This window comes from Triturus cristatus, chromosome 2_2 (assembly GCF_964204655.1).
Source record: "Triturus cristatus chromosome 2_2, aTriCri1.1, whole genome shotgun sequence".
NCBI lineage: Eukaryota > Metazoa > Chordata > Amphibia > Caudata > Salamandridae > Triturus > Triturus cristatus.
Window position 1 is genome coordinate 1,140,397,177 of NC_140582.1, and position 13,715 is coordinate 1,140,410,891.

The following is a 13,715-nucleotide window of genomic DNA, read 5'->3' on the forward strand; positions in this document are numbered from 1 at the left end:
TCTCCTTCAATGCGAGTTCCGTTTACAAAACAGCCCTAGTGTGTGATATTTATACGTGACTTAATTGGTTGAAAGCATGATGACACATCGTGCCTGCAGCCAATCATATGTAGTGGTTACCAGAACCTATCAAATTCTCTTATTCGTGAAGGTGAAACTCCCGCCTAATTTCAGCCTATCAAGATTCACTTGTCAATTACACAAATGTTGTTGTAACTCGGTAGAAGCGCGCTCATTGGTCGCTCTTTTACGAAGTCAAAAACAAATTATATCTTTAGTAATGGTGATTATACATAAAGAATAAATGAATAATTGTTGTGAAAAACGAACCATTATTGTAAAACTTAGAATTAAACATTCTTCAACAGATAATAATAAATTCGAACTACTGATGTCTATAGTGAATTCCAGTTATGTCGAACATCTTCAAAGGTGTTCTCTGTGCAGGATGGCAAACAATATATCCTCACAGGTTTTACAAAAAACAAGATAGTTCAATTCTGTCATTAATTCCTTCCGGTTGCATGCTCGCCATTTTTCTGATCCAAAAATATTCTGCTCTTAATCTCTGTTTGTGAGTGTCCATCAATGAGTTTGGTTTGATCACTTCTAATATGGTGAATTGTAATTGCGCAATGTTGTGTCCTGCCTCTATCCAATGCATAGCCAATGTGGACTTGCGGTTTTTGTTTCTTATGTTGCTTTTATGTTCTGTGATCCTGATTTTTATTTTTCGTTCCGTCTGCCCCACGTATAATTTACCACAGGGGCATTTTATTCCATAAATCACTCCTTTTGTGTCACACGTGCTTGAATGTAAGAGTGGAATCATTTGTCCAGTCATCGGATGTCTGAATTGTTGGCCAGTTATCACATTATTGCAATGTGTACAGTTCTCACATCTTTTCATGCCTTTGTGAATCATCTTAGCATCTTGATTTGATTGTTTCTTGATTAATTCTTTTAAATTTTTTGATCTCTTGTATGCAAAAGTGATTTGATTGGCTACTAAGGGTTGTAAGTCAGGTTCTTCAGTGATGAGTGACCAGTGTTTTCTCATGATGGTGGTGATCTGTTTTGATTGAGCTGAATATTTAAGTACACATACTGTAAGTTTTTTCTCCAATCTTTCTTTTTGATGAAGTAGCAATTCTCTGTCCATGGATTGAACTTTGTTTTTGGTGTATTGTAATATACTTTCAGGATATCCTCGTTTTAAGTATTTCATGATCTGATTGTCGATGGTGGAGGATAAGTCATTCGAATCTGATGTTATTCTTTTAAATCGAATGAATTGGGATAGTGGTAGGTGTGTCTTCAATGAGTAGTGATGAAAGCTGTTGAAATGTAAACTACTGTTCCTGTCAGTTTCCTTTGTGTGAACATTGGTTGTTATTTTGCCATCTCTAATTGTTATCTTCACATCCAAAAATGCCAATTCATTGGAGTCAATTTGATAAGTGAACTTGATTCTGTCATGTACCTGGTTTAGTGTGTGAATGTTTTCAATGAGTTGATCTTTGGTACCCTTCCAGATTACAAAGATGTCATCTATGTAACGTTTGAATATCATAATGCCATCCTTCCATTGTGAATTATTCAGTATATGGTCATGTTCAAATTTTGCCATGAAGGTATTGGCGTAGGACGGTGCCCCCGCAAAACCCATGGAAGTTCCGCTACATTGCTCATAAAAACCATTCTCCCATTCTAGATAGCTGTGGAATAACGCAAAATGTAATAATTCCATCAAAAAGATTTTATCTGTTCCTACGATGTCATTTTCCAGTAATCTCCATTCCATTGCTTCCAGACCCTCATGATGGGGGATAGAGGTATAAAGTGATGTCACATCAATAGAACATAACCATATTTGCTCATCTTTTGGGATTGTTATTTCATTTAGAAGGTTTAGGAAAGCAGTGGTGTCTTTAATATAGGTGCTCCAATTTTGAACCAATGGTTGTATGAACCAATCTAAGTATTGACCTAGTGGTTCTGAGATTGATCCACAGGCTGACACAATGGGTCTAAAAGGTGGTATGGTGGCATGTTTATGAATTTTCGGGAGCATGTAAAATTGAGGTCTCCGTGGATATTTGATGTTTAAGAAATGAAGTCTTTTCAGTTATCCACTTCAACTCTAGTGCTTTTTCCAAAATTGATTTTAATGTTTCTGCGAAGATGTCAGTGGGATCCTGTTCAATTTGTCGATACGTGTTAATATCTTGTAGATGTGTACGTACACTTTCCATGTAAAAATCAGTGTTCATCACTACTATAGCTCCACCTTTGTCTGCTTTCTGTATTGTGATGTTTGTCATCTCTTTTAAAGATCTCAGGGTGTTCCAATCTTTTTTGGAGAAGTTACTTTTGTTTCCACTCGAGTAGTTTATTTTTTTCATTTCAGTGGTGATTACTCTTTCAAACGCATCAATGGTCTTATGTGACGTAGGTGCACAAAATGTACTCTTGACTTTAAATTCTTTCATCTCGCTTTCAGGCTTATCAATCGATTGAAAATTTGAAAAGAAATTCTTTAATCGCAGATTGCGTAAGAATTTAAAGATTGCAATTTCTGTTTCTTGGGCGTTTGATCTGTAGTGAGGTACGTAAGTGAAACCTTTGTTTAGCAGTTTGGTTTGAGCCTCTGTTAATTGAATTCCTGAGATATTTATGACAAGGTTGTCTTCTTTTTGGTCGATCGGAGTGCTCTTTCTGTCTCTGTTTCTTTTGTTTTTTCTTTTTCCCCTCCTTGTTTTTGGGGTTCTCCCGTTGTTGTTGAACCTGAAGGAGCATTGTTGGCGGCCGGGCTGGTCTCTAAAAAAGTCACCTTGTTTTGTTGATCTCTACGAATTGTTTGTAAATTGCTTCCTAAAGGTTTCCTGCTTTGTGCAATTTCAGATTCCATAAATATTACACACATCGTCCTTGATATAACAATATTTTCAAGTCATTTTAGTAACATGTCATGGTTGAAATTCATAAAATTGGCGCTAATGTTATGAAGCCTCTAGTCGTGATGTAACACTTACGGGTTTAGTCCTTCAGATTCATGGTACCGACTTTTTGAATACAACTTTACGAGAGCATTAGATGACACGAATAGAGACAAAATTATTATGCCTAATAGTGGCAATGAGCAATTGATATTACGTCTGTGTAATAATGTGAATAGTGTCATAAGACTAAAGTAGCCACCGTCATTCTCACAGAAAATCTGTAAAAGAAATATTAATTTAATTAATAAATCTAAGTGCTCTCTGTCATACAACTCTATTCGGTTGATTGATTGTAGGAGCAAGACCATACGTATCACGCCTTATAGTGGCAGAAAACAATAAATCTATGGATTCATTTCCAGTAATATCCTTATGTATGTATGTATGTATGTATGTGTATGTATATGTATATATGTATATGTGTATATGTATATGTATGTATATATATATATATATATGTATATATGTATGTTATTTATATATATATATATATATATATATATATATATATATATATATATATATATAGATCCCGGTTTTCCGTTTAAACTGATTTTTACATATAAATACAGGCGGAAAACAAGTTTTCCTTTTGTCTGTATTTCTATTTAAAAACGGGAAAATACTAGCACATTTTGCTGCGCTACTGTGCTCCAGCAGAGAGTTGCAAAACAGGATGGTATGGTAATTGTTTCACAGAGTAAGTATTGCCTCTGGTGTTCTCAGTATTTATGGGGTGAGAAAGACATTCAAAGTAATGAGTCATTTAGTAGAGTGAAGCCCAGCTTCTAGTTGATTGATGTCAGAGGCGCAACTAAAGACAAATTTTGGGGGTGGGGGGCTAATTCTTCTATAAATTCAACATACTCCTTGTGTGTCAATTAAAACAGGGTCTGACGGACAGAAAATATACACGTGTAATACAATCTGTGTATACCAGAGTCACTAACCAGCATGTATGAAACGCATTTTGGGAAGTTACAGTATTTGCATAAAACTGCTTAAAGCTCAAAAATGAAGAACACGGTGAATGCATGTATCACAGCGCTATATTCCAGTGTACGGGGGATGGAACGCACTGTGGCATGTTACTGTATTTTCTTAGAGCTCAGAAATGAAAAGCATGGCGAATGCACGTATGAAAGCTCTATATAACAGTGAATGGGGGATGAAAGACACTGTGGCAAGTTAGAGAATTTATTTAGAGGTCAGAAATGGAAGGCAAGGTGAATGCATTAATCACTTATTCACAGCGCGATATTCAAATGAATGGTGGATGAAACACACAGTGGCAAAGTTCCATTAAGGGTTTAGAGCTGAGAAATGGAAACGCATGGTCAAGACATGTATCACAGCGCTATATTCCTGTGAGTGGGGGGTGGAACACATTATGGTAACCAATCAATGAGGACATTGGAATAAGAAGTTTAGAGCTCAGAAATGGAAAGCGTTATGAAAGCACGTATCACAGCGCAATATTTCTTTGAATGGAGGAACGACTGTATAGCTTGTTGTACTAAGTATGTTTCTCTTCATGCCTGTTGTTGTTAGTGAGCAGATCCACATTACTTGATTATAGAGGCGCAACCAGAGGCAAAATTTGGGGAGGGGTTGGGGGGGGCTGGAAAAAATTTCAGGGTGTGGGCTAATTTTCCAGCAATAGGCAGGGTGGAAAGGAAGGGGCTCTAAGAAGGGGTGAAAAAAACAACAGAGCCTCGTTAGCAAGAGAATGGTCTTTTAAAGACCTGTGAAGTACTCTTGTGCGGCTAGCAGCTCAAAAACGGTCTGTGTGTGTGCGCCCGGGAAGCTGTCTCAGCCCGGGCTGACACCCACGACTGCGGGGGGGGGGCGTGGGGTGCTGAAGCCTGTTGAGCCCTATGGGCGTTGCATGCCTGATGGATGTTCTCTCAACAAATAGAAACAAAACGGCCTTAATTCTGCACATTTCCAATGTTGATGGGCGGTTTCCTGATCTTCTGGACTTAGAGGTAGGGAACTGATAGTAAAATATAGTAAGCACAGCTGAGCGAATGCAATGTTGACATTTTGGGTGCACAAACTGATCATTATGCCTATACAGGCAAACACGGCTCACGATATGCACCCTTGATATGTAACCTTCTCTTTCACACCTGCTTTTTTTGTCCCTGCTAAATTATGATTAAATATTCAGCATCTTTGGATTGTTTTTCGACCCTGCCTCCTATATCCCAGCTTCTCCTCAAAGACTGTGGAATCTCAACCTGGTAGATAGCATTACAATAAAGGCTTCAAGTGCTTTGCACTTAAAACAAAACATTCATATTTTAGGCAAGAGCCAACTAGTATAGTTTATTACATTTAATTTAATTCTAAATGCTAAAACGTTATTCGCCTAAAATAATTGGATGGAAACAGCAGTGATCACTAGTAACTCTTAATCACCTCCGAGGGTGTCAATGCAGCCAAACAGCAAGTGCTTGTGCTGAGATCAGACTTACTGCTAAATTTGATTAGAGCCCCTAGTCCATATGTACCTAATACTTTGAATTCCTGTTAATATGGAGGCTTGCTTGGGTCCTGAAAGAACCTCTCAATCTCTGAGATACCAGTCTAACTAGGTGCATTTTCATGTCAAGTAAACAAACGAAAATTACCTAATGTGTTTCTCCCTGTTCCTTTTTTTGGAATTTTGTTTTTTTATACTCTACTGTGAACAGGGTTCAGTCCAACCTGTACTGTTAAAATGGTGTTTCTTTATTCTCTTAGTGCATCCCTTGCCCCTGTGTGTCTGGCCAGAATTGCTGTCAGGATCTCAAGCTGACAATGGCAAAAACTAAATCATTATTAACCATGGAATTATAAGGAAACAGTAAAGTGCAAGCCACCCTCTGTGCAATCTGTGCCAGTTAGGGTATGGATAATGCCAATATTTTTCCTAATTCAAAAACGATAACATGCAGTTTACAAAAGCAGTGCTGGGCACAGACAGAAATGCTTTTTCAGGCAGCATATTACTCTTGTCTAGTGCATAATTTGAATTGAGTTGCTTCCAGGTGCTTATAGTGGGGCACAATTGGGTTGTAGCTGAAGGCAGTGTGAGTTTCTCTTAGTGGGGCAGTATGGTGTTCAGTGTGGGAGAGGATGTGGCACTCTGCGGATGACAAACTGCAAGGCTCTGAGAAACGGCTTTTGATAGCACTTTTAGGCATATTTGGGACATTCTGCAAATGGCAAAGTTTTCAGATGAATAGATTGTGTTGACCAATATCAAACAAGTGCATGTGTGCATTGTCAATTTAAATAAATGTGGAAAAATACTAGCTGCAGCGTAGTCTTTTACTTGTGGGAAAAATAAATGTGGATAAATACAGATAAAATGCCCAAATAATTAATATGGATAAATACAACAGCTGAAGATCTTACCCGAATAGGTGTCGTGTTTTGGCTGTGAGCCACTGCATGTGGTGCTCGTAAACGGTAAACCCAAGGGAGCATATATATATCCCAGTGGCTGTTGCCACTGAGTAGTAATGGTTAGGTCTGCTTTTCCATAGGAAGAGCACTTTTACTGTTGAGCTTGCAAGACACTATTGTTTCCTAAAAGGGCTTGGAGTCCACCCATTGCTTATTTGTGCGCATTAGCGTCGCCCTTCCTTGCAGCATCCCTAATTGAACAGTCCAGCTGAAACGTCACTTCTTATGCTTGCGGTGTAGCACAGATTGATTTCACTTAATCAGTGCACTTCCGCTGCTCCTGACGTCATTGAGGTACTATTCCTTCCCTTCTCCTACCCCTGCTGCCTGCTACTCCCTCTCATTCATGTGCAAGGATACCTAACAGTCACTTTTACGATTCAGCCACCCATGCTGTCTCATTGCAGTTGTTTAATTTTAGCACAAAGCAATGACTTTGGACAGCATCACTGCTTTGAGACACTGCACTCCATCATACACGTTCACTAAACGCCCCACGCTATAGGGTCAACTCAAGGAGCACTGACTTCTGCTACGGCCAGTCCCAAATGATCTGAGACACAATTTTTTTTAATATCTTATTTTCTGACTGTGTTTTTAGCGCACATGTTATGAATGTGTACACCTTGACACGAAAGCTAAAGCGTCAAATGCACTCCCGGGTTATTCTGTTGTATTCGTCTTTGTGACACATTGTTTATAATAATAGTCATTATTCACATGGTGCAGCTTGCCTCCTCATACTACAGTATTACGTCTTGTTACTCGACCTTGGAAGGATTACGGGTTGGGGTGGGCTTGTCTGGATGAAACATCTGGCCTTTTGGTTAGGGAAATCTGTGCTTTGGGAGATCAGCCCACTAAGCTGTGTTAGCAACTTGTAATACAGATTGTTTTTGGCTACAGTTCTTGCTTCTTTATTTTAATTCCTCACTCCTGTGCCTCAGTGCCGGCATTCCATATGCCCACCAAAGGCTGTTTCTCCTCTAATGGGAGGAACCATTAACTCATTCGTTCCCTTTGCAGGTTGTTATTAATATGTAAACTTATCAGCAGTAAAATATGGGTGGCATTGGGTTTCCAGACTTTGATGCATGTGAGTAAGCATTCCTGTGTCTATATCCCAGTTTTTCCTTGTTTATGAGTACATCTAGACAATGCTATATTAAACAAAATAAAGGTTCTCCCCTGTGAAGAAGTGTCCCCTACCTCATCCCATCATGGTGGTATTTTAATGAGCTAAGACTGGTATTTTTTGTCAGAGTGCTGGAGACCCTATTCTGTGTACGCATTGGCAAAGCCAATAGGTCTTGCCTATGCAAGATCTATTGACTTTGACATATTTTTTTAACCATGTTGCATCGCAGTGTCTGCTCTGCAACTTGGCTGACAGTAAAAAAAAAAAAATATGATGTTATGGCATAGAAAGTGTTGACTGCATCATACCAATATCCTTTTCTTTATTTTCAGCCCTGTTGCGCTTCTGTCGTGCTGCTGTGCAATACGGTTAAAAAAAGATAATTAAAAAAAGCCAATAGGTCTCTTTTAGGCAAGACCCATTTGACGAATCTTAACAAAACATTCCAAAAAGTTCAGCTATTTCCTAGAACGTTTTGGGGTGATCTGTCAAGGGAGGTCCCAAAACACCCAATCCCCATGCATTTTCCATGGACATTCTTTGGAGAGGAATACCAAAACTGCTGAAAGAACTCCCACTAAATGTATCTGGAAGTTAGATCTTTGTCCAGAAAGCTTGCTTTCTGTGATTTGGTGTAAATCCTCTTAGCAGTTTTTGAGATAATAAGTCTCAAAAATTGTTGTGTATCTGGACGGTTGGGATCAAGGGACTCTTGTAAGAGTCCTTCGAAGCCAATTTTAAAACTTGGAGCATTCTGATTGTCCCAGGGGGCATTTTTCCCCCTTGAGCTCCTTCGCACCCCTGGGGCCTGTATTGGGTGCCCAGTGCCCACCCGGAGCACCCACAAACTAATATGTTGGGGGACACTGGGAGCCCCAGGACCCCCACAGCACCATACTGAATTCTGGTGGGAACCAGCACCTTTCCTTTGCTCCCGCCTGCGCGAGAGCAGCATTTTGCTTCCGCTCCCACCTTGTGGGAGCAAATAGATGTCCCTGGGCTCCCTGGGACACTGTACTTTATCGTGCCCTGGGTGGTTGGGGCCCCGAGGTCTATATCGTCGTGAGGAGGGTGGCCCACATTGCCTCCTTGTTGGTTTTGGACCGGGAAATGCATGAATTACTAAAATATACATTTGATGAATAATATTGGTCATTTTTGGTGAAAGATGATAGATCTGCTTTATATATATTCATATGTTCACCCCTTCATAAAGCCAGTAGCCCTTGCAAAGGGTTGACTGCTCACAGGGCAGGCCCTGTGGCCAACCCTACACCGTACATAGAGGGTTACCCTTTGGCCGTGTGTGGTGGGGGTGGCGTTATTTGTTGTAATAAAATATTACTTTATGAAGAAAAAAAAACTGGAAGTTCACTGATGTAGGCAGAGGTTAAAGTGACGTTATCTTTAGGTGAAAATGCCAGTGACCGCTTATTGTCTTAAACCCAAAAGAACACTATTATTCACCAGTTTTAGTTATCTCTAGAAACTATAACTCGTGTCCTCGCCATGCACAGCTAATTACCCTACATATTAAATCACTCATGACATGTTTTATAACATCATTGATCATATAGCTGCAACATTTGAAATTACATCATTGATGGCAAGACTGTGCATGGGGGTAGTGCGAGTTATAGTTACCTTGGGGCACAAGTGGTAGGATTAAGAGGCGTCTAGGCTTTGGGTGCTGCAACCAAATATTTACAAATAAAGACTTAAAAATAATTCTCCAGATTTTTTTTATAGCAGTAGTGTTATCCCAAATTATGGTACGTACCCGTATTAGGCTGAAATTAAGGTAATCTGAAGGGGGAAAACATTTGAATTGATGTTAACTGAAGTTATAGGTTTGGAAATACTGTCACACAACCTTAGAAAGTGATGGTGCATGTTTAATATGCTATTCATATTTGCTATACTTTACTGTTTCCATGATCTCAGTGTTTCTCTGTAAATCTCACTCACTCTCACGCTCTATGCGCTATCTGCAGGTCTATCCTGAGAAAATCTGCTAACCTGCAAATATTGTCTGCTCAGTTTGGCCTTCTGAATCTGTCACAAGCAGCCGGCCCTTTAAGTTGCGTGTTTGCAGAGAAACCTGATGGTGTTTGCAGAGAAACCTGATGTTTATCACATCTGATAATTAGCATGTGTGATAAAGATTTCACCCATCATTAAATTTCTGCAGGTTCAATCTGCTAGAATTTAACTAAGGAAGGAAGCCAGGGATTCGCAGGACATGCGGGTTGTGGTGCGGTGAGTGCCAAAATCTGCATGGTATTCTCTTATAACTCAGAGTATGCAGTAATTATCGCATCTGATAAATTTCAACCCTTGGTGTTGTATTTTTATAAGGTGTTAAAATTATTGCATGCGATAGGGCTTTCTCATATTCAGGCCCCAAGTCTACTGTTTATAAAACCATCGCTATAATCACAGGGCTTGTTTCTGTGTTTAGCATGGTGACACAATGTTTCTTTTACTGCTTCAAAAACAAAATATAGACTCCCCTTGCTTTGATTGCCAGCATTGTTCATTGAAAGCACAAACGCTATACTTGTATCTTCGTGGTTGCGGTCCTACAGCAACTCTCCCATAAAATTCTATCGCCACCCTACATTAACAGTTGCCTGACCTCAGTAGATTACACTGCACAATTCCACCCCTCAGGCCTTCCCCCAAGAAGCTGAACACATTTGGAGGCTACAGAAAAAAAAATCATTGTAGTGATCAGGACTGGTTCACCATCCAGTTAGGGTGAATGCTACATAATGAGGGACTGCAAAGTACTACAGAATACATTTATTCAGATCTGAGCTGTTTTTATGAATTTGAACCTGTGCAGTACCTATTGTTGCAATATTAGATTTGTGATGTGCTTTATCTTTACTCCTCAGAAACTAACTTCGATCAAAATTCAAAATGATAAGATGAGGACGGGCAATTTACCAGCCAACATGAAGAAAAATAGAGTTCTTCAAATAATTCCATGTAAGTCCTTGTAGACATTTGCTTTCTCTTCTTCAAAACTGCCTGGATGTGACTACAAAGTGTTGATGGAAAACTCTACATGTTTAAGACTAGGTCGTCCAAGTTTGTCCAAGAGTAGCTTTATATTCGAAAACGTACCTTGTGTGTTTGGTGGAAATGTAGTAAGAATTGAAATGGCTGACACAGAGACAAGTCTTTCTAGAGGGAGACTCCGATTCACTTAATAATAAGCTTGAGTAAATTAAAAAAGAATCTTGAGTATTTGGATCAGTATTGCATAGTATTTTCAGTGGTTTCCTGTTCCACATAGAATGCACTATTGTGGACGGATGACCAGCTAATTACTTATCAAACACTTCCTTTCTATTTACAGTAACTGAACTAATGTGAGACTATAAACCTTGTTAATGTTGGGACATACTGTTATCAGATATCACTGCTCCAAATATCACATATATTGACAAGTGAAAACTAGGAAATATTGCAATCCGGAGCAGTCGTAACACTTTACGTGTTGTGGTGCTGCCTTTATTGGTCAATTTTAAATAAATCTGTGTTGCTTATTGTGTAAGACAATTCTACTTCAATATATTATTAAAATATATGGAAAAAAGTTAGTAAAAATATTTCAAGCCTACTTACATTGTGCTAGTTAAATGTTTTGCAGTATTGTTTTTATTACTGTGAATTACAAAAGCGACCTCCCTATTTACAGATAGAAGGAAAAAGATTAGCTTATTTGCAGCATTGTTTGTGTTATCTGCCTAGTGTAGTAGTCCTAATTACCATTTGTAGTGTTCATCCATGTTTGAAATATTCTTAGTTGAAAGCATGTTTTTAATTCTCTCCTTTCAGCACTTATGGCTATGTACAAGACCGATCATGTCAGGACTTTAAATAACGATACTATGTAATTCTGCAAATATTGCTTTCTCCGTTGTGTACATAACATTTTAATCTAATTTTAAATGCTTTGTAAGAGATGTCATCTCAATAAAAATCATTAGCTCCTTCATTTCTCGTAGGTCGCATAAGATATCTATAAGTTATACAGATCTTTTTCCTTCTCCCAAAACAATAGAATGCATACAGAGACAATATACTGAAAATAGATTGGTTCCTTCATATATATCTAGATACATTCTGTTTAGTGCAGTTTTGATAAACACATACTAGTTTGAAAATCTGAATTTATGTAGGACTGCCCAAAGTAAAGACTGAAATTATTTGATCTTCAAGTTTTTTTTTTTTCTTCTATTCCGGGTCCTAAGCATTAGTAGTTATATTCTCCAAACTCCTCTCAATGGCTGACAAGAAAATAGCAGAAAAAGGTCTCCAGAGTTCAATCCTTTATGGTGCAAACTGAGTGAGGAGGTTAACGTCTAACACTTCAATGCAAGGACTTGAAGAGCCATACAAATGTTACCTGGATGAGCAAGGTGGCTTACCATAATGCTTACGCATCTCTGCTGGAAGAATGTCGACAATATTCTGTTAATGTGAGGCAGAATATTGTCAGTGATTGAAGCTCACTGATTATCTTCCAGACTTACCCTAACAACTTGAAGAGTAGTTTTAGTCTTCTCATTATGAGATGTGCATTTAAATGTTGCTATTTCTTTATCGTGTCATATCGATTCAGCTTGCACCGGCTTGAGTTGGGAGTGTAAGTAAATAGCCATGCCTGGAGGAGATCACTCTACCTTTCTCAGTAGGCCCTTAGAAAGGTGTAGAAATTCCCATTTCGTGCGAATGATCTGCTCGCTGTGTTTCCTGATCCGTTGGTTAACTTTAAGTCTAAGGCCATTACAGTTCCCTGAATACCATGTCTAAGCTAATCCTGAAATGGAAGGATAAACCAAAATGTTCATGCCATCTATTCTACAGTATAAAGGAAGTAGACAGTTCATCAGATAAAGGTATTGGTTCTTGAGATATTGTAGAAAATCTGCTCAACAGATTTTTACTCCCTTTAACCATGAACATGTCACCATTACCTACCATTGCTCCCACCTCAAACATCTGACTCATATTTTTGTGTGTTCATCTCTTCTACATACCTTATGAACCAAATGTCAAATTCCACCCTACAGTGATACCAAACCACTTGAAGCTTCTTTAGTTCTTGATTCTTCCTCTTCTTTAGGATTCAACAGGTGATAATGTATTCCTTGCAGTGCTGCAGTCCATTCTAAATTCTTCACACAATAATTTGGAAGCATTCCTAAAATATTTGGTTCACGCTCTCCACTAACCTTTTTAGACTGGAGACAATGAAAGGCAGTTTGCCAGTGTTTTATCCTTTTGCATCTATAAATAACTGACCAATCTACCATTTAACCCAACATTGTCTGAGTATCGCAATCCTCACTCTCGTCTTTAATCACTCCTTCCTGAATGCTGCCACTGGGGACCACTGAAAAAACAAAGCCTCTTCCTCCAGGTTGTCCTTGCCTAAGAAAAACTTAAACAGACATTCTTCCAAGTTTCCTCATCATGGTAGATACCTTACTTCAGCGTTGCATTCAGTAAATTCTAACATCCATGTATGTAGTCTGGAATTGGCAAAGGTGATACCTGTGCAGATAAAGGCATGTGTTAAAGACTTGTGATCCGTATAGATTGCTAACAGTTGACCCATAAATATAATATATACCACAGAGCAAGAGTTTTCCAGTGTTTCAAGTTTTATCACAAAGTAATTCACTTCTGCACCATTTAATGTATTTAGTGCGTTTTGCCTGTTCTAGGGCACAACCTTTTTGGTGATTTCACTGAACCACTCATAAGGGATTATTTAGTGTGCTGGATAAAAAGAAATATAAGAAGGATGTCCCTGGGATTTTTACTCCAACTGCAGGACATCAGATATAAATACAGGGAAAAATAAGATCTGATATGATTTGTACATATACATAGTGCGTATTGTAAGACAGTACCTCTTTAGTGTGGTTCTCCCCATTTTCTGTGGGCCTATTGCTCCAGTGTTTTGACCAGGCCACAGTACATACTAAAGCATGTCAAATTGGCTAAAACTATAATTGGCGTATTTAGATTCCCTATCAAGCCAAAGTATATGGTGCCTAAAGTACACACCCACAACATGGAACGGTAAGTGTCACCTA

At 38.7% G+C, this 13,715-nt stretch overlaps 1 protein-coding gene across 3 annotated transcripts in view; it reads left to right on the forward strand.

Moving 5' to 3' along the window:
• Positions 1-13,715, forward strand: part of PTPRA (protein tyrosine phosphatase receptor type A) — a 991,956-nt gene that overhangs the window by 785,883 nt on the left and 192,358 nt on the right. For all 3 annotated transcript variants that reach the window (XM_085642677.1, XM_085642678.1, XM_085642679.1), the window contains one exon: positions 10,497-10,590. In XM_085642677.1, the coding sequence (XP_085498803.1) occupies positions 10,497-10,590 (94 nt within the window). The remainder of the gene's footprint in view (positions 1-10,496; positions 10,591-13,715) is intronic.